At 42.1% G+C, this 21,259-nt stretch overlaps 1 protein-coding gene and 1 long non-coding RNA gene across 2 annotated transcripts in view; one reads left to right on the plus strand and one right to left on the minus strand.

Moving 5' to 3' along the window:
* SIRT1 (sirtuin 1) overlaps window positions 1-18,423 on the plus strand; it is a 38,875-nt gene extending 20,452 nt beyond the window's left edge. The window contains exons 7-9 of the mRNA XM_090057179.1: window positions 5,960-6,146; window positions 8,634-9,209; window positions 16,253-18,423. Coding sequence (XP_089913305.1) covers window positions 5,960-6,146; window positions 8,634-9,209; window positions 16,253-16,569 — 1,080 coding nt within the window. The 3' untranslated portion in view covers window positions 16,570-18,423. The remainder of the gene's footprint in view (window positions 1-5,959; window positions 6,147-8,633; window positions 9,210-16,252) is intronic.
* LOC149859785 (uncharacterized) lies at window positions 6-16,246 on the minus strand. Its single transcript, XR_016443465.1, has 3 exons — window positions 13,167-16,246; window positions 6,045-6,394; window positions 6-5,820 (listed from the first exon to the last, which is right to left on the minus strand). It is a non-coding gene; the product is annotated as an uncharacterized LOC149859785 (long non-coding RNA).
* Window positions 18,424-21,259: the final 2,836 nt, after the last annotated feature.

Genomic DNA, 21,259 nt, shown 5'->3' on the forward strand with positions numbered 1-21,259 from the left:
TACTTTAACTGATCATGACTTACTAATAAATTTTACAAAAACAGCCTCATTTGCTTAAAACATCACTTTTTCTTAAAGTTATACATAACATGTTTACTGAAATATTTCATGAAATTGAAGGCACTTTAGGAAAGAATTTATATTTCAAGGTATCCATGCAGCATTTGTAACCCAAATGGAAACCAGACCATGAAACAAATTAATTGTACTAGTCTTACTATATAATTAATTGAGCAAGATAGAAATATCGTGAATGGTAAGACGTATGTTGGATTTAACATTTGTGAAATTTTTAATCTAAAATCGTAAGAAAGAAACAAAGGTAAGAAATTCTTCATATTATTTTGTTTCCCTATAAATGTCCAATCAGCATCTTGTTCCATCTAAATTTAAATAATTTTTAAATGAGTAATGGGGGATTTCATATGGTAACATTGTTAGAACTTCAGTAATATTTTTTCCTTGAAATAGTGTCTAATGCACATTTTCAAAGGCTGCTTTGAAATTATTGTCAGACTTCTAATACTGTGGATTGTGAGAGAGACCCCACGTAAGCAGGGACACATTCAAATAATCAAGGAGAACTCTCTCACATTTGTTCTCCTGGCAAAGAAACTTACCCAGAGCCATGTGCACAGCTGTTCAAATGTTGAGGCCATGAAGAGTAGAGAGCTGCTAGTGCTGACACTATTCAGCCAGGGGGTGGGCCCTATGCATGCATCTCAGGATGCTTTGCAGGCTCCCTTAGTCTGCCTGGCAACAGATTGCAGTAATGCATAGGGCAGCCTCAATTGCCCATAGTCAGCCTGTGTTTCCCTGCAGCAAAAGGTGAAGGTGATGTGTTTTTCTCCCTCCTGGAGCAGCAGAATCCAGTAAGCAACACATTGTTTTCCTGGGAGGAGGGGAGTGGGGAGGGGGGATGTTGGAAGACTGTTCTTGTCTGAGAGAAGCCACAGCATGTACAGAGATCTGTTTGCCCAGGAGAAACTGTCCTGGGAGTGATTTAGCCCTGGTTGTTCCCATGTAATTTTTCTCCTGGAGCTGCCCTTTTTACTACAGGATAAAAAGCCTGAACATCTGTACGCTCATGGCTTCTCATGGGAGAGGGGCAACTCTCTGAGGAAAAATTGTCTGTATGAGGACTCTTCTTTCTTCTCTTCCCTCCAAGAGGCAGAGAAAATGCTGAGTTAGGCAGGAAGATCTGGAAGATGTAAACAAGGGCCTCATACAGACATTGTTTCTCCTAAGAAACCATGAGTGTACAGATGTTCAAGCTTTTTCTACTGGGTCCAGGAAAAAAATAACTTGGGAACAAACAGGGTTATTCAGTCCCGACAGAACAAATCTCTGTACTTGCTGTGGATTATCAGAAGAGAACAGTACTCCAACATCCCCACTTCCCACCCCTTTTCCACCCTCCCCAGGGAGACTCTGTGGGGGTTGCTGGACTTCACTGCTCCAGCAGGAAGCAGAACACCCTTCACAATCCTCACCTTGTCCTGCAGAGAAACACAAGCTGACCATGGGCTGCCCTATGCACTTCTACAATCTGTCCCCAAGCAGAATACAGGAGACTAAAGATCATTCTGAGATGGATGCGCAGGACCTCCACCCCCTGGTTGCAGTGTCAGCACAGCAAGCTCTTCGTTCTTCATGGCCTCAGCATTGGAATATCTGTACACACGACTCTAGGTAAGTTTCTCTAGCTGGAGAACAAACCTGAGAGAATTCTCCCTGATTATTTGAACATGTGTTTGCAGCTAAGTTCTGTTCCGAAATAGAGTCCAAACCTAGTAGATGGGACTTTTCTTTCTATTAAAGGGTGGCTTTAAATGTTCTGTCACAGATGCATAGAACAGTTGCCAAAAAATGGCTGTTAAAATGAGAAATGCAGGCTAAGAGATGCAAGCTTTCCAAATCAATTTAAAATATAATGGCAGAAGAAAGATAAGATTCTTTCAAAAAATTACTAAAATACAAATTTAAAAGTGACTAGATTTAAAAAAAGAGAGTTCAGATATAACTGACCTTTACCTAGTGACTGTAGCGCTCTTTAAGGGCTGTGTGTATGGTTTCTGGTCAACACCTTGTAATACTTTAAAATATGAAATATCCATAGAACAAATCTGGTTTATATTGCTATTAGGAATGTTACTTGTAAATAACATTTCTGTTGTATGCATGTCTGTTTTTCAACTTCGAATTTTCTTTTCCTATTTCACTGAAGCTGCATGTAGCTTAATTTTTGTCTGCGTGTAGTTGAATAAAGCTTTATTTATTTTGATTTAGTTGCCAATTCTCCATGTCCTTTCCTCCTTCTTGAACATCTTACATCATTACAAAGCCTGATCTTCTGACGAAACGAACTTCTTCTTTGGCTCTTCTCATTCCTACAGGTTTTTAAAAACAAAACAAAACAGTACTACAGTTTCACCGCTTTCTTCTTAACCCTGTCTTCCTATAACCCAGGGGTGGGCAAAATGTGGCCCAGGGGCTGGATGCAGCCTGCCAGGCCCCTAAAAATTTTAGAAAATTAATATTTATCTGCTCCTGGCTGCCTGTCATGCAGCCCTCGATGGCTTGCCAAAACTCAGTAAGTGGACCTCTGCCCAAAATAATTGCCTGCCCCTGCTATAACCTGACTGTAGTTTAAATGGTATCTTAAGAAGTATACCTAGAGAAAACAGGCATATTCTTTGTTCAGGGTATAGAACTTTTAAAGGTGCAGGACCTTGCAATAAGAACAGACTTTCTAGCCCACATGCAAGCACTTGCAATTTCTCTGGCCCTCCTACATTGCTACCTGGAGTTACTTAGGGCTGTCTTCCTATGGCAAGCCCAGGTTCTGAATAGTCCTGAACAGTTTATTTTTGTACAGTGTTAATGTTCCTGCTGGTGAATATAACTTTCAACTCTAAGAAGTCAGTGGGAAGGCAATAGTATGTCCAAACTTCAGTGTGTCCCCCAGTAGCCTCTACAGTATCTCCAGTTTCTCTCCTGTCTTGTTATACCCTTTGGTTCCCACTGCTTCTCCAAACTATTAAGGGCCAACCTTTGACTCCCATTTTAGATGAAACTGTCATCTAGGTCTGAAACACCAGATAATTCTCTGCTTAAACTGCAAGGACTCCCTTTCCTCTTCCTTCTGGTAAATAGCTTAGGGGGTTTAAATCCATACAGAAGACCCAGTCTTGATTCTTCCTTCTACAGCTGTCCACTATTAAAATATCACTTTTGCCTGTGATCTTGAGTCCTTTGGTTCCTCAGAAACTTGTTTTCTTAGCTCTGCTCCTTCTTCAGTCAGCTGTCATCCTACATCAAAGGATGCTCCACTGAAATAAAAATTTTAGCCAACTTTTTACTTCCTCCTGACCTGCAACAAGATGAGGGTTGATTGTAAAAGATCTTGTTAAAATAAAAACCACCCCACTGCTGCTGCTTATTTTTCAGCTACCACTTGATCTGAACCTTCAAGAGGATTAAAGAATGTTTCCAATACAGCCAAAGTGTTGCCACCCATCCCTGATATCAGTTATGGCACTGTAGTATCTTTTTACCAGTATCAGTGGCCCTCCATTTTGGAGGATGAAGCAGTTATGTAGGCCATCTGGAATAAACTTCTGAACAAAACATAACTTTCCCCTTCAATTTCTCCCTAGAACATTGCTTCTGTTTTGCCTTTTGACCGCTTCAAGAATTTCTGAGACGTGGCAGAGGTTTCGTATTAGAAATGGAGACCCACTCATTTTTGGATGTTGTGAAACCAACAACAAAAAATTATCCAGTGATTCAGGGAACCAATCAAAACTTTCATGTTAGGTTGAACTTTCCTGTGAAAGAAATATGCTTAAGAATGAAAACTATTTTAAGGAGCTGTGGTGGTACCCTGTGATTTGAAGAGGCAGTTGTGTAGCTTTAACCACTTAATATTAATTTCAGCTCTTAAAATAAATGGTACTCCTAACTGACAATCTTTTGAGAACCAGCAGAGAAATTAGTCATTGAAAGAGGTATAACGCTGAAGTGTGAACTTAGAAGCTGCTTACAATGCTTTAAATTACATACAGACATAAGCAGTTTCATATGGGGAGTACTTCTGGCCAAATAATTGGATCTTTTATTTGAGGAGTAAAAAATATTTGGATAAGAATTTTTGTTTTATCCTAGAATAAAAGCAAGAAAATGTTGGAGAAAATGAAGGACATAATTACTATGTCTCCAGTCCTCTTTAAGCTAGACAAGGATATGGCAACCTTTTGCCACTGTATGCCACTGTTTACAACCCAGCCCCTACTGTAGGCCACAGATCTCAACACCCATCTGCAATTAGAAGATGCTGTGGAAGAAATACAGAACAAGGCAAGTTGTAGTATCTGTGGATGCAACTTTGCTCCCCACAGGAACTGTGGAACAAGATTACAACATCTATTAACAGAACTTTAAAGAGCCTTGCCCTGCAACTCCTGTAAGGCACTTTTAAGTGTGGGATCACAGTAAGTCCCAGGGCAAAGTGGGAACAGCAAAGCAAGGGATTCAAGGGTCCCAGCAAGCTTCCAGGCTTGCTGTGACCAGGCAGTTTAAAAAGCAAGATTGCAAGGTTCCCTTTAAAATAATGGTGTGATTAGGATCAATCCATATCCCAAAAAATCGTGGTGTGGCATGATGCACAGCTGTTGGAATTGGATCCCATCACACCATTATTTTAACATATAACAGGGCTTACTGTGAAAGACTAATGCTACAAGGAGAGTTTCAGTAGTCAAAACTAATATTATTAACAAAAAGGAACCTCAGGAAATCATCTAGTGCAACCCCCTATGCAAGGCAGTATCACCTCTTTAAACCACCTCTGCCAGGGGTTTGTCTGTCTAAGCACTTAAATATCCATCACTAGAACTTTTTCACAACTTCTTTAATAATCTGTTCCAACATTTAACCGTTCTTACAGTTGGAAAGTTCTTCCTTCCATGTGATACAAACTCCCCTTTTCCAATTTTAATTTATTGCTATTGTCTTGTTTCTTATGGACACAGAATAATTGATGCCATCTTTACAACACCACTTCTGGCAACTGAACTTACCAAATCCCCATTTTTTCTCTTCTACAGACTACAGACCAGGTTTTCCAATCTTTTCTTGTAAGTCATTTTTTCTAGACTTCTAATAATTCCCCTTGGCTTCTGCTGAGAACTTCCCAATGTCCCAATATATCTATCTCTGTCTTGAAAATAGTGCCCAAAACTGGATGTTGTATTTCTGGGAAGGCCTCACCAGTGCTGAATAAATAATCATTTCCTTTGACTTGCATGTGATGCTCCTGTTAATACATCCTAGGATACTATTGGCCTTTTCTTTTTTCTTTATTTTTAACAATAGAGAGGATAACGGTTTTGATTTTTTTTGCCTTTATTGAAAGAGAAAGGGTCATTGTCCTGAAACCCAAACAGCTTAATCAAAAAAAATAAATTCCATATACATACTGATACTAGATATTTGTTTTTTCCTGTCTTTAAAAAATAGTTTCTGGATCTTAACTGAAAAAGTTCTTTTTTACACAATTTTTGCACTAGCTCTCAGAAAATGTTTCAGCTTAAAAATCTGCAGATGCTTCCTTGTGTCTCTTCACACCAGCAGGCAGTAATATAGTCTCTTGACCATCCTTTGAAGTCAGAGGGGTTGGTATTTGAAGACAGTGCTGCAGTCTTTGGTGACAGTTCCTCAGCTCATGGGCTGCCTTTCTATTCTCAGTGTTATCCTCTTACTTGTATGCTGCTTCATATACTGAACAGCAAAGTTGGAGTGCACAGGAGACATGCATGTCTGTAAGTAACAGAGTAGAAAAAATAAAACTGCACCACAGAGTTTGTTTTTTAACAAAATTAATGATCATGAATAGTTCAGACTTGTTTTCCTTTTAAATTCAGAGGTTATGATTGTAATACAGTTATTTATGATGCAGGTTGTTCCTAGATGTCCCAGATGTCCACCTGATGAACCACTTGCTATTATGAAGCCAGAAATAGTATTCTTTGGAGAGAACTTACCAGAGCAGTTCCACAGGGCCATGAAGTATGACAAAGATGAAGTAGATCTCCTTATTGTAATTGGGTCTTCACTAAAAGTAAGACCAGTAGCACTGATTCCAAGTAAGTGTCTATTGAAGATGCTTGATTTCTTTTGTTGGGGGTAACAGGGGGAAAAAAAACCTCATTGTTTAAAAATCTTAGGTAATGCTTATCAGAGTTTTTGTTGCACAGAATCCCAAAATTTGCTAAAAGAGCTTCCTAGGTTCTGGTTCAGTGCAAAAATTGGACTGAAATCCCTTTTTCCCCCTGCTAAGTTGTTGGGGGTGGGATGAAGGGGGGGAAGTTTGCAGAAGGTTGCTGGTACAAATCTGAAATGTAAGAGGGACAAAATAGTAAACTTGAATCTCTAGTAAGTATTTCTTAAAATAAAAAATGCATCGCGTTTCTAAATAGTGAAAATATAATCTAAATCTAATACACCGGCAGGCAGGGACCGCATCCAGGCAGACCTGGATAGGTTAGAGAAGTGGGCAGATCTGAACAGGATACGATTCAACAAGGACAAGTGCAGGGTGCTGCACCTGGGGAGAGGGGACCAGCATTATGGTTATAGGTTAGGGGCTGACCCTCTTAGCAGCACACAGGCAGAGAGGGATCTTGGAGTCACGATTGACTCCAGGATGAATACGAGTCGCCAACGCGATGAAGCAATAGGCAGAGGCAACTGCACCCTGTCATGCATCAACAGGGGCATCACTAACAGGTCCAGAGAGGTCTTGCTCCCCCTCCATGTGGTGCTAGTCAGGCCACGGCTGGAGTACTGTGTCCAGTTCTGGGCACCGCACTTCAAGTAGGGTGTGGAGAACCTGGAGAGGGTCCAGAGGAGGCCACTCATATGGTTGAGGGCCTCTGTGGCCAGCCCTATGAGGAGAGGCTGAGGGACCTGAATCTCTTCAGTCTCCCCAAGAGGAGACTGAGGGGGGGATCTTGTGGCTGCCTACAACTTTATCAGGGACCACCAGCAGGTGTTCACCAGGGCCCCCCTTGGAGTCACCAGGAACAATGGCCACAAGCTGAGGGAGGATAGGTTTAGGTTAGATATTAGGAAGAACTACTTCACTGTAAGGGTGGCCAGAGCCTGGAATAGGCTTCCCAGAGAAGTGATGCTCTCACCTTCCCTGGAAATCTTCAAGAGGAGACTGGATAGGCACCTGGCTGGGGTCTTATGACCCCTGCCACCCCCAGTGCTCCTTCCTGCCCATGGCAGGGGGTCGGACTCGATGATCTGTCTAGGTCTCTTCCAACTCATTGATTCTATGATTCTATGAAAATGAATTAAATTTCTTCACAAGAGTATTTGCATATCTAGTTGTTTTGAGCTTCCATTCTCGCTTGTCATTTTTTTTCCAGTTCCCACTCATTTGGATTACGTATTTTTCTTCTAATAATCTTACTAGTGTACACATTAAATACTGAACAGCATTTGTAGAGAATTTTTAGTATCCTTCATCCCTGGAACTGATACTGAAACCACTTGTGGTGTTGCAGACTAGACAAAACTGTCCTAGTCGCTGTTTCAGAAAGTGCTGAAATCCATTGTCAGCAAAGCTTTGTTTGCCTACTGCAGCAGTCGACAACCTTTTTAGATAGAGGTCTGGAGTGACCCAGTGCCGGCCAGAGGCAGGCAATCCCTAAGAACTAGCCACACTACTTTTCCCCACAGCTGCTTGGGGAAAGTGACTGCAAGCTGAAGCCCTGCATCTGTTGCTCACTGCAGTAGAGCAGTGTTTGAATCCTTCATGGCCCCTTTTCCCCTTCGTAGCCATGTGTGTCTATTTAGGCAACATAGGGAATGTGTAGTAAGGAAAAAAAAAAAAACTTCTACTGCACCACTCTTTGCTCTCCTCACTTCACTGTGAATAACTGGTTCTCTAGTCTCGCATCTGAAAGAATCAGGGGTGGTCAGCAAGCCAATTTTATTCATAGTATCATCTGCAGGAGGTGGACTAAGCCGTTTTGTGTGTAAATAGGTTTGCATTTCAAATGAAATAATTTTGATCTAATTCAGTGGTGGTCAGTCTTCCAGTTCTGTGGGCCCAATTCCGTGTGCAGGATCAGCGCATGGGGTCAGTCTGCACACTGGATCCAGCCCTACAAGCCAGGCCATGTCATCTGGCTGGCAGGGCTTCTCACAAGCCCAAACATCTGGCAGCAGTGGAGTGGCAATTAATGCTGCCACTGCTGCCCCACCAACATATTTCTAGACCCATGAGGAAACTCATGGGCCAGATCAGGCTTGAGCTGCAAGTTGAGTACCACTGATCTTGTTAAAGGGAGATGGATAGAGATGATTACATAGAACCACAAAATTGCAGGGAAAGCACCTAGCACTACTGTCTGACTTACTAGATTTCTAGTTGATGGCTTGCTTAAACTTTGGTTAGATCAAGTTAAGTGGACATACTTAGGGAACTTTGAGAACACCAGTTACCAAACTTCCATCGATCATATTAAGGCAGCTTAACAACTGGTAACGTTTTGTTGGCAAGCATAAAATTCATTAAGCACTTTTAAAGTTTAGTAGTAACTGATCTTTTCTGTGTATAGGTTCCATCCCCCATGAAGTGCCTCAGATATTAATTAATAGGGAACCTTTGCCTCATCTACACTTTGATGTGGAACTCCTTGGAGACTGTGATGTAATCATTAATGAACTATGTCAAAGGCTGAGTGATGAATATACAGAACTTTGCTACAACTCCATAAAACTTTCAGAAATAACAGAAAAACCACCACGAATGCGCAAGGAGCTTGAAATGCATTCAGCTGAGTTACCACCTACCCCTTTAAACATTTCTGAAGATTCTAGTTCACCTGAAAGAGCAACTCCCCCAGACTCTTTGCTTGTGCTTTCAGAGCATCCAACAAAATGTAGGGCAGAAAATTCTGAACTTGCCTCAGACTCTAATGGGAACTACATGGAAAAATTCCAGGAGGTACAGACATCCTCAGAAAATCCTGAAAGTATTACTGGCCAGTTAACAAACTTAGAACATCCAAAAGAAAACGGAGCTAACAATGGAGAACAGAAAGAAAAAAATGATATAACTCCGTCAGTTGAAGCTTTGAGGAAATGTTGGCCAAACAGATGTGCAAAAGAACAGATTAGCAAGCGGCTTGATGGTAAGTGTCAACGTTTGACTTCCTATTTTGGATATAGGTTTGGAAGGACTTTAAACCAATAAGATGTTGTAAAATTTTCTCTGTTGACTATTGACATTTTCTGTAGACTGGTATTAAATTCCACAGTACATAGAATCATAGAAAATTAGGGTTAGGAGGGACCACAGGAGGTCATCTATTCCAGTGGTTCTCAACCTTTTTTGTACCAGGATCCATTTGTAAACATCAATGGCCAATCCTGGGACCCAGTGCCCCCCATCACCAGTGTGTGGGCAAGGGGTGGGTATGTGTGGGGCATGGGAGGCCTCAGGCAGCCCCTTGCAGACTGGAACTCTGCCAGCCTGCGAAGGAAACCCAGTTTCCCCCATTTTTCTTCTTTAAAGGAGAATCTATTTTTAAAGTTTGTTCACAACCTTTTCCTATATTCTTGCAACCCACAGGTTGAGAAATGCTGATGTAGTCCAACCCCCTGCTCAAAGCAGGACCATCCCCAATTAGATCATTCCCGCAAGGGCTGTCAAGCTGGGTCTTAAAAACCACCAAAAACAGAGATTCCACTACCTCTTTAGGTAACCCAGTTCCAGTGCTTCACTACCTTCCTAATGAGAAAGTGTTTCCTGATATCCAACCTAAACTTCCCTTGCTGCAACTTGAGACCACTGCTCCTTGTTCAGTCACCTGTCACCACTGAGAACTGTCTAGTCTAGCCCAGCCCCATCTTCTTTGGAACCACCTGTTAGGTAATTAAAGGCTGCTATCAAATCCGCCCCCAGCAGACTAAGTAAGCCCAGTTCCCTCAGCCTCTTCTCATAAGTCATGCACCCCAGTCCCCTAACCATTTTCACTGTCCTCTGCTGGACTCTCTCCAACTTGTCCACATCCTTTCTATAGTAGGGGGCTCAAAACTGGACACAGTACTTCAGATATGGCCTCACCAGCACAGTATAGAGGAAACTAATCACTTCCCTTGATCTGGCGACACTCCTACTAACACAGCCCAGTATTTGTACTTGTCCTTATTGAACCTCATGAGATTTCTTGTGGCTCAACCATCCAATTTGTCTAGGTCACTCTGAATCCTAGCTCTACCTTCCAGCATATCTACTATACCCCACAGTTTGGTGTCATTCAAAGACTTGCTTAGGGTGCAGTCCATCACATCTTCCAGATCCTTAATTAAGACTTTGAACAAAACTGACCCCAGGACCAACCCGTGGGACACTCCACTTGATACCAGACCTCCAGCCATCGATCATTACCGGCTGAGCCTGACAATACAGCCAGCTTTCTATCCATTAGCTGCAACTCCAGTTACACTTTGGGCTTCCTGATTTCATCCCTGCATGCCCAAGCAATATTCATAGTTTCATAGTGCTTAGGGCTGGAAGGGACCTAAAACAGATCATCAGGTCTGACCCCCTGGCCCAGGCAGGAACAAGTACGGGGTAATAACACTTCAGCCAAATATCTGTCCAGCTTCCTCCTGAAGACCCCCAAGGTAGGAGAGAGCACCACCCCCCTTGGGAGCCCATTCCAGAGCCTGGCAGCTCTAACTATGAAGTAATGTCTCCTGATATCCAGCATGAACAATTTGTGGCTGTTATTTTTAGTAACCCCTGGTGGTGCCTGGGGGAACAGAGCCTCACCCAATTCCCGCTGGTCCCCCCTGCTGAGTTTGTAAACAGCCACCAGATCCTCTCTTAGCCTTCTCTTGTGGAGGCTGAATAGATTCAGGCCCTTCAGCCTCTCTGTGTAGGGCCTGACCCGCTGCCCCTTGACCATGCGAGTGGCCCTCCTCTGGACCCTCTCAATGCTAGCCACATCCCTCTTGAAATGCAGTACTCCAACTGCAGCCTGACCAATGCCACATAGAGGGGGAGGATCACCTCCCTGTACCTGCTGGTGATGCATCTGTAGATGCATGGCAAGGTGCGGTTAGCCTTACTGACCACTTCCTCGCATTGGCAGCTTATGTTTATCCTGGAGTCAATGACTCCGAGATCCCTTTCTGCCATTATTTTGACGAGAGGGGTGTTTCCCAACCTATAGGTGTGTTGCTGGTTCCTTTTCCCTATATGTAATACCCTGCACTTATCTGTGTTGAATTCCATCCTATTCTCATCCACCCACCTCCTGTAACCTGCCTAGACCTAGCTGGAGTCTGTCCCTTCCCTTCAGCGTACCTACCTCGCCCCACATTCTTATAGTATTCCCTAGTCCAAGTTTCCAGTTACTGTAAACTTCCTTTTTTTGTTTAAGCTCACTGAGGAGTTCTCTGCTAAACCAAGATGGTGACCTGCCATATTTGCTCTTCTTCTTGTACATCATGATGCTTTGTTCCTGTACCCTCAGTAAGGTTTCTTTAAAGTACAGCCAGCTCTCCTGGACTCCTCTCCCCCTTAGACTGGCTTACCAGGGGATCCTGCCCATGAGTTCCCTGAGCAATTTGAAGTCTGCATTTCTGAAGTCCAGGGTCCTTACTCTGCTGCTCTCCTTTCTTCTGTTTGTCAGGATCCTGAACTCAGTCATCTCATGGTCACTGCTGCCCAAGTTTCCATCCACTTCTACATCCCCCACCAATTCCTCCCTGTTTCTGAGCAGCCAAGGACCATGGCCCCTAGTCAGTCTCTCCAACACTTGCACCAGGAAGTTGTCTCCAGAGCTCTCAAAAACCTTCCTGGATCGCCTGTGTACTGCTGTATTGCCATCCCAGCAGATGTCATACATCTATAGCAGAAACCCATCACGATATCACTCCCCTCTAACTTTAACCCAGAGACTTTCAACAGGCCTCTCTCTCATTTCATAGTGGAGCTTTGAACAATCATATGGCTCTTTTACAAACAGTGCAACTCCTCCTCCTCTTCTCCCCTGTCCGTCTTTCCTCAACTATTTGTACCCATCCTTGACAGCTGTGTCTGTTTTTAAAAAGTCATTAGGAAGACATCTTGGCAATGTCTGCATGGTGTAAAGGAGATACACTGCCCCGATTCCAGAATCAGCACATGCAGAGCTAGTGCAGCATATCACTGTGAGTGTGCAAATAAATTGTGCTGAAAATGGCTCTGCCGCTTCCTGTTTTTGATCTAACAGAAGATAATCGCTATGTAGTGCTAGCCTGTGCCATAGGGACACATCCTAAAACAGTGTCTGAACAAAGGCCTGAAAATAGTCTGAAGAAAAACAGAATTCCTTTCTCTCCTGTTTACCTAAATAAAACAAGCTGCTACAGTGCACTGAAGTGAAAACTAGACTCGAGATTGAAGATAATTAGAAATACTTATTTTTGACAACATTTCAATGGTTGTGCATTTGGCAGAACTAAAAATGGTTGATTATCAAGTTCTAAATTAAACCTAAAATTATTGTTCATTTATATTCAGCACTGTAACTATTCTACAGTATTTTGGATGATGATAGCACAAGAGTCTATAGAAACTGAATCTTGCAAGTGCAAGTCAGTGCTTTTTCTTATAGATTTTCAGTTCTGATATTTTGGAGTTTCTGTAAGTCCTTATGGATGGAAATTGCTAGTCACATAGCCTACTGCACCACTGTGAAATATTTACAAGTTACTACCATTACAAAATTCAACTGGTATATTCTCTTTCCAGAGCAGTGGTGCCCTGCAAACCCAATCCAGTGTACAGGTAGTGACAGTGGGAGAGCTGTGGCAATTCATGCTACCACTACTTGTCCTAGTGTCCAATATCTAGACCCATGGGAGCTATATGTCAGTCACCTCAGTTCTAGAGCAAAGACTGTTTCTCTCTGTGCTACTGTAATAATGTTCACTAAAAGTGCTGACAATTCCAGGAAAACATCAACAGTTTCCAGGAAGAGCCAACTGTTTTGCTATAAGAATGTGATAAATTGGTAAAAAGGTTATAAATACCAGCTATTTTGTTAAAGTGAAAGATTATTTTAAATCTTAGAATAATATATGTGAAGTTTTACCTTGTTAAAGCATACATTCCTTATCTTAAAGAGCTTGGAATCTCCAAGGATCCTGGTTTTCTCTCTTTAAAAATTCAAAATTGTCAAATAAAAATCAAGAATTTTCAAAATCCATGTCTTTCCTCAATTAAAATGAAACTCCACTAATATATAGGTATCAGTTGAACACCTTTATTAATATATTTATATTTTTAGCATTTTGGAAGCCTACCACTGCCTCAATCATTATAATAAAATAAATTCTAAATACCTATGTACTTTGGTGTTTAATTTAAGTTTTTTCATCATAGAAAAATCAGAGCTTCCTTTGCTCACCAGGAAATGGGTCCAGCTGCAGCTGTCCCCTGCCCCCATTCCCCCACACCACTGCTTTGTGGCACTGAGCAGCTCCGATATGCTAGTGCCCTTCACTCCAAGTAACAGCCCTCCTGAGCACTGCCAGTGCCCGTCACTCCTGACGTGCAGCCCCTGGTCCCAGCTGGTACCTCTTACTCCCAACCCACAGCCCTCTACCCCTCACCCCCAGCCCCACTGATGCACCTGACTTCAGACCCAATGCCTCTAGGCCCCAGGCTCCCAGTGTGTGGGGCAGGGCAGGGGTGTGTGGAGCAGGGTAGGGGCCTGACCATAGACAATGTGTCACAGGACATGAGGAAGCATGTGCACCTGCAGTGGAGCACGAGGCTGTAGCCTGGGTGGACTGGCATCTGGCAGAAGCCACCTCCACAGTCCAGCAGGTGGCAGACAAGAGGACAGAGCAGGGTGGTGAGAGTCATTACTGCTGCTGCCACTGGGACCCCCACACCAGGTTCACTGTCAACAGTGCAAGGAATAACAGCCTTGTGGGGAGGCGGGGAGTGTGGCAGGTTAGAGCTGTGGCCTGGCACACAAGTGGCTGGAGGAGGCAAGAGCAGCATGCCCCCCTCCCCCATCTGTTACTCCTGGTGCTGCTGGCAATGCAGCTGACATGGGGGGGGCGGTCCCAGCAGCAATGAGTCTCACTGACTGGCTCTGCCCTCCCATGCTGGGTCCTACCTGCTGGGCCATGGAAACAGTTCCTGCCCGGTGTGTGTCCGGCCAGGCTTCAGCCCTGTGTACTGCTGCAGGCATACAAGTCTTGGGGGTGGGTTCCCCCACCATATCCCCTGACACATTACCTGTGACACCCAACTGCTCCCCAGGAACATGTGCAGCAGCAAGAAGTTAGCCCCCTGCCAGCTCCCTCCACTCTCCATGGGTTGCTCATGGCTCTGTCCCACTCCTCAGCTGGGCCCTGTGGCTGTGCATTCTAGCCCCAGGCCCTGCCCCTGCTGCCAACCCTGCCCCAATTCCCTTTGCATTTTTCCGCAGCAAGAAGAACACCTGAATCCCTGCTAATCATGACTTCTTGGGGCTCCTTTAGAATTTCAGGTAAGGATGTGATAGGATTTGATGTGCAATCTACACAGTCATGCCTCCTGTGGTTCCACATACTTACAGTTAGAGGCATGATTGTGGCATTGTGCATCGCATCCTTTCAAGCCTTATTGCTAGTGCAGGGGGAGCCCAGGATTGTGATCCCAGGCTCTCCCTGCACCAGTTCCAGCTGCTGAAAACCCTGCAGCTGCCAGGGCTCACAGCAAGAGCTGTGTTCCACGTTCTGCCCCCACTGCAAGCCTTGTCAGTGCACTGCCCCCACTGTGAATCCCACAGCTGATGAGACTCGTAGTTTCAGCACAACTGATAGAGCTCCCAGCCACAGGGGAGCATCTGGCTACACATTCAATTAATGGGGTGATAAGAACAAGCTACAAAATTATTACACAATTTTTGTGAAATAACTTTGTGGCTTATTGGGTGTTTTATCATGCCATTCACTGATGAAACATATAGCTGGGTCACAACTTAAGGCATGATCAGCTGGTTTATCATGTCTTAAGTGTGATGTGTAGATGGGGCCTTAGAGTAGAAAGAAGAGCTGAATACAGGTCCAGTATTCAGTATTCCAAAGCAGCAAGTTGCTTAGATTAACCAGTTGTAAAAAGTATATGCAACTTAAATTGGGAAATGGACAAGAATATACATTAATAAACATTTTAAGTGTACTTACCTTCTCTGAATAGAGTGGGAAGATCTAAGGCAATCATGATTGATTCAAGAAAAATTGTTATGATTCTGCTTCATTCAAAGTAAATAAAACACATTGGTATATTAAAAAGGAATAAAATATACAGACAGTGAAATGAAAGAGTGAAACTTAAGCATTTCTTATCTGTAGAATTCATTGTTGTATGTACTTAATAGTAATATATTTGGCTTTTTCAGAGAACTGGATGATCATATGTCCATTAATGTTGAAAACCAAGACTTATGGCTAGGGCCTGGTGTAAATCATGGCACAGTAGCTCCTTTATTCTTGGAGTTCCCCCCCCGAACTGATTGGTGGAGTTGTCCATCCGCCAGCCCCATTTCACACTGCTTGTTCATGATGGCCAGGAGGCAGAAACCGCAGCTTTTAAATCTGCTGCAGTTTTTTGCATCCTGCTGCTTGCTGCGGACCAGATGGGATGCAAAAACTGTGGCATATATAAAACCACAGTTTTCATCTCTCAACTATCAGGAGCAAGTGCTGGCTGACAGGCACCTCTTCCAGTCAGCAGCAGGGGCCATGCAGAGAAAACACTAAGATTTAAAGGACCCACCCACCTATGAGCTGTGCCACTATTTAAACCAGGCCGTACTTATAAGTAACTGAAATTCATGCTTATAGGGCTTAAGCTGATTACCAGTGGAGATCAGGAGAACATTTTTGTTTTTATGCACACCAGTATATAATTTGCATTGAGCAAGTATATCTTCTCAGAGCGGGGAGAAAGAGTACTTTACTGTGGAGAATCTGGTGTTCACTGATAGAGGCTAGATACTGAACTAGATTGTCTTAATATATGATCCTGTTTAGCACCTCTGATATTTCTGTGTGAATGCTGTACATTTGCAAGTAAGTTCCTATTTACATGGTCTGGTTTTAAAGACTAAACTCTACCATAAGTTTCATTTTAATTGTCAACAATTAAGCAAATAATAATTCTATTGATTAAATGTTTCAGGTACTCAATACCTATTTTTACCACCAAATCGCTATATTTTCCATGGTGCTGAGGTGTACTCAGATTCTGAAGATGATGTCCTATCTTCCAGTTCTTGTGGAAGTAGTAGTGATAGTGGTTCTTGTCATAGTCCAAGCTTAGATGTGGAAGATGAAAGTGAGATTGAAGAATTCTACAATGGCATGGAGGAAGAGGATGCTCCAGAAAGAGAAGAGGAAATTGCATTTGGGGAAGATGGTGTTGAAGAAGATGCAGTTGATGAATCAGGTTATATAAATGAAGCTGTAGGGACTGACCATCCATCAAACAAACTGTAAAGTAATCAGACTGGTTAGAGGAACTTTACACCAGCATTAGGAGCTTTTGGCATGTCAGAATGAATGTTTACTTCTAAATTTAGAGCAAGGAAACCATAAAGATGTAATGTTTATAAACAACTAAACAGATTTTCATGCATAGTTTTATAACTTTTTCAATAAAATACTATAACTGCACACTCAACACTAATCCATCTTTTGGTTTTTTTAAAAGGTACTAAGAGTATCTTTAAGTAATTGTCACTGTGTTCACTTTTAAGTTCATTTGTGTGATCAGGCATCTGTGTGTTGTGTATATATACAGTATTTTTGTGTATTGAATTTCAGCATATATTATTTTTAAACAGTTTTGAAAAAGCCATTGGAATGTTAAACTAATATAAAGGGAACAGCTAATTTAGACCAAAGAATGGTATTGTCACACCTATTTTGCTTTGTAACAGTTTGGTTTAATTAAAACCTCCTTATGTTTCTGTTAAATCTTTTGTTCTCGAATAGTCTGTCATTAAACACTGGCATTTTCCAAGACCTACTGTGGCAGCTAATTTTTGCTTTAATGATTATATGTTTGAGATATAGTTAATGTGAGTCATAGTTAAGAATGAAAAAGGATAGAAAGCATTTGAAAATATTTTTATGTTTCTGAAACTAATAAAAAGTGCTGTGAGAAGCATCATGCTTTTTGAATGATGACTTTTCTTATTTCCTGTGGACATGAAGCATTGTCTATATTGTGTTATAAGATTAGGACAGACCGTAAGAAATTTGTGAGAATACACTTTGGTTGGGCAGAAAAGTGGATGCCCTAGGGCAAAAGTTTTCTAAGTTATTGTATAAAATAACTGTTGCTATAATACAGCTTGCAGTAAAAACTTTTTTGATAAACTGCCAGGACCATATGTAAGCTATGATAAATTTGTAATATTAGTATTATTGGGGGGGATGCAAGGAGGAAAAGATCTCTTCTAAATATTTGTATGTTCATCACGTAACGAAGAAAAAAGGAAGAACATGTTAAAAAATTAAGCAGACTTTTGCTAATGCTTCCAAAGTAATTTGTAAAATGCAGCATAATCATAACTCAACCTGAAAGTGTGCCGGTTGGAGGTTCCATGCGTCTTGTTGGCTGAATGATACCTTAATACCATCTGTTACTATAATGTGCACTAAAAAGCAGAGCAGCTAAAAATTGGTTCCTACAGTGTACCTTCAAGTGTTAAGCTGCCTTAAAACTGGATGTCACAATAATTTTTTTCAACTGCATATTGTTTCCAAGCCTTTAGAATTAAATATTTTGTAAAACTGCACACTAGTAGTAAATAAAGCATTTTTTCTATAAACTATGTTTTTCAACATTGGCCCAAAAAGACTTCTACATATGTAGATTATTCATATATTTTGTTTTAATATTTATTAAATTTTGGAATAGGTATAGTAGCTGTTCTTTAAACAGAAAATACATCAGTTAGCTAACAAATGTATTAAGAATGGCCTTCTGTGTTCATCTAAAAAAAAGTCAGCATGTCATTTCATGGTCCAGATTTAAAAGGCAGTTCTCATCTGGCTACACCTAAAGAATACAATATGTTTAGTTTTAACCTGCATGTCACAATGTATTAGTTTGTGCTATAGGAGATATTTTAAATTGAAAAACTTGGTTTTAAATTATTTTTACAGTAAGGATTGTTTTCTGCTCTTTTATATTGTATATAGTGTCTTTTATGTAATCTACTGGCATATGTTTTGTAGAAGACTGTTTAAAATGACTGGCTCTCTTCCTGCAACTTTTGAAATACAAAACCAGTGTTTTATACTTGTACACTCTGTTCTCAGTCTATTAAAATTGTTGTTTGACTTCTGGTTTCTGTCAAGAATTTATGGAAAAAGCTTTAAAGGTGTCTTATGGAAGTTTAGCATTTGTTAATATGCGTCATTAAGAAAAATTACCATATTTACCTGAATCCAAGATTACTTGAATTTAAGATTACCCCTTTTTGTCCCACTTGCTGCTTACCCTCTGCCTCTGGCAGGGCCCCAGCCCTGCCTTGTAGCGGTGGCAGAAGTGACAGCTCTGGCTAGAACCAAAACAAGAGCAAGCACATGTTCTGTGCCCCAAGCTGGGTGTGGGTAAAGCCATGCCAGATCTAGAAGGTAAGTGGCAAGGGGGAGGGGGAGAAGCTGTGCGGGTGGGGGCAGGGGCAAGAGATAGGGGGTAGGGGTGGGGAAGCGTGGCAGGGGAAGAGGGGTGGGCAGCAGAAACTGTGACTCTAACCCTGACCCTAGCTTGAGGCCACAGCAGCCACCTGCTCTCCCTACCCCACCCCACCCCCATCACCTTGTACTCAAATCCAAGATCCAGGGCCTCCCTCATGTTAATTGGCAGTAACCATCTTGGATTTGAGTAAATACAGTAACAGGTATGGGTTGTAATGCATACTGGCCATGTCTACACAAAATGCTTGCTGACTGCTCAGTAGCTCATTACTACTGTGTTAGTATTGTGTGGCATGAAGCATGATGCATCCTACTGTGCAGTAATAGCAGTCAGTGTCATCTAAAAGCCATTTGGTGATGCTACTTATTGCTCAGTTGTGCATGCAAGTACTAAATGACTGTGCCGTAACAACGGCACAGACAGCATCTCATGTAGACATGGCCACTGTGGACTTTTCTTTTCCCCTACTTTTTATTTAAAAGGATGTCAAAAGATAGCAAACTGAGTGCTGGACCTAGAGCTTCTCAGTCTAAGAGAAACAGTAATGCCAAGGACATTGAGACATCCTGTCACTGAGTGGCTTCTAGAAAAAGAAAGCACGATTGGAGGTTGAACAGCCTAATCTCCTTTTCCATGAAAAGTTTGGCCATTTGACATGGCATGCCAGTGGTGGTAGTTGTTTTTGTGGGCTTTTTTGAATTAGATGGACCCATTCTCTCATTGTCCCTGCACCTTATATTACATTCATCAGGGAGAGGTAGTTTAAACATGTTAGTCTGAAGTCGGGCAGAAGACATGATAGAAGTGTGCTGTATGGCAGATACAAAACTTCCATGAGCCACAGTTCACTTCATCTGAAAATATCCTGTAGTTTTAATTCTAGTTACTGTAAATCAGGTTTGCTAGGCAGCATATGAATCTATAGAAATAAGGAAAGACATAAAAGCAAGCTTCCTGTGTTCCACAGAATTAGTATTTACATATTATTCATGTGAACTCTGAAAGTATTTTCAGATACAGCTGGGGATAAATTAAGAATAGTCCTAACTTGTTCTGTATGTGGCTCAATGACATGCTTTTTTGCTTACCCCTGAATCTTTGCCAGCAATATTTTGGCAGAAGTGAAGCAGAGTCCTAAAATAGATGATGTCTTCTCTTTCCTCCATTTTGCATGCTGAACTTCTCTGTGGCAGTTGCTAAATCTATAAACTTCTTCATTGGAATTAAATTAAAAATGTTAGCTACCATACCAAGACAAATTCATGGAGAAAAAAAGAGCTATTGATTATCATAACTCTTCACATTGTTTGCTTGTGAACTCTTCACAGTGTTTAATAGCTTATATTAATTCTAATGTCTAGAACTGTGAAAAACTATGTTCAACCTTGATTATTATAGTTCTCTTTCCTACTTTAAGATCCAAAAGCTACTCTCTAAAAAACTAATGGTCCCCAAATCTAGTGCAAGAACATGTACATGAGATGCAATAAATAGCAATACAGTAGAGAAACAAAGGAGTTTGAAAGTACTTGCTGATCATGATATAACACTATGCTCCTACTATTTTCTAAAAAAATTTAACCTTTCTGAATTGTGCCATACATATGATCTTTCAGGAGTATTTTGCAAAATGTAAACACTTTCCTTTGGTTCATTTTATTTTTAAAAAATACAGTTGTGATAGGGAATTCTTGCCAAACCAAACCTGCACAATCTATTTCACTATCCCAAGCAGAAGAAAATGATTTGGCTGAGAAGCATAAGTGAGGTGCAAGTAGCACATCCATGGCTTTGGAGTGATTGTTGAAGAGCATGTAAGTGCATATCCTCAGTTCTTAGAAGACAAGGTAGACTGGCACCTTAGCTACACTAGCACAAGCACCTGCGAGCTGATGCTCACTTCAGATACTGCAAAAAGAGCTGTGGAAGGCAAAGTATGCAGGCAGGTCCTTTCACTGCATCTGATGGAGTGAGTTTAAGTTCATGGAAGCGTGTGCTCTGTATCACAAGTGTGAGCCTGAGCTTCATTTAGCCTGAAATACCAACCTCCCCTGCCTTCTTGGCTGCAGTCTAAGGTGGTGAAGGGCACCTGTCCCTGCTGAGCCACCTCTCCCACAACCAATTTACCTTCACCAACTTCTGCAGGCTCCTGAAGGGGCTGTGTGGGGACAAAAAACTGAGATGTCAACTGAATCAGTCCTGGCCTGGCACATCCTGGCCCATGAGACACCTGACAGCAGGCCTCAGGGCTGGAGGTGCCACAGAACAGAATGCAGTGAGGAGCAGCCAAGACCATCAGCTGGTTCACAGTTGGAGTCACCCCACACCTTGTGCCCTCCCCCCAGCTTGGGGCAGCCTGGCAGCACCTGCAAGGCACAGACTATGGGTTGAGGCAGGACCAGTGCTGTGACCACCTACTCCCTATGCCTTAAATGCCCTCATTTGTCTCCCGCCCCCTCCCAGTGTCCCCCCCTC

Source organism: Crocodylus siamensis, chromosome 7 (assembly GCF_052110815.1).
Source record: "Crocodylus siamensis isolate JL-2025a chromosome 7, ASM5211081v1, whole genome shotgun sequence".
In the NCBI taxonomy this organism is placed as follows: Eukaryota; Metazoa; Chordata; order Crocodylia; family Crocodylidae; genus Crocodylus; species Crocodylus siamensis.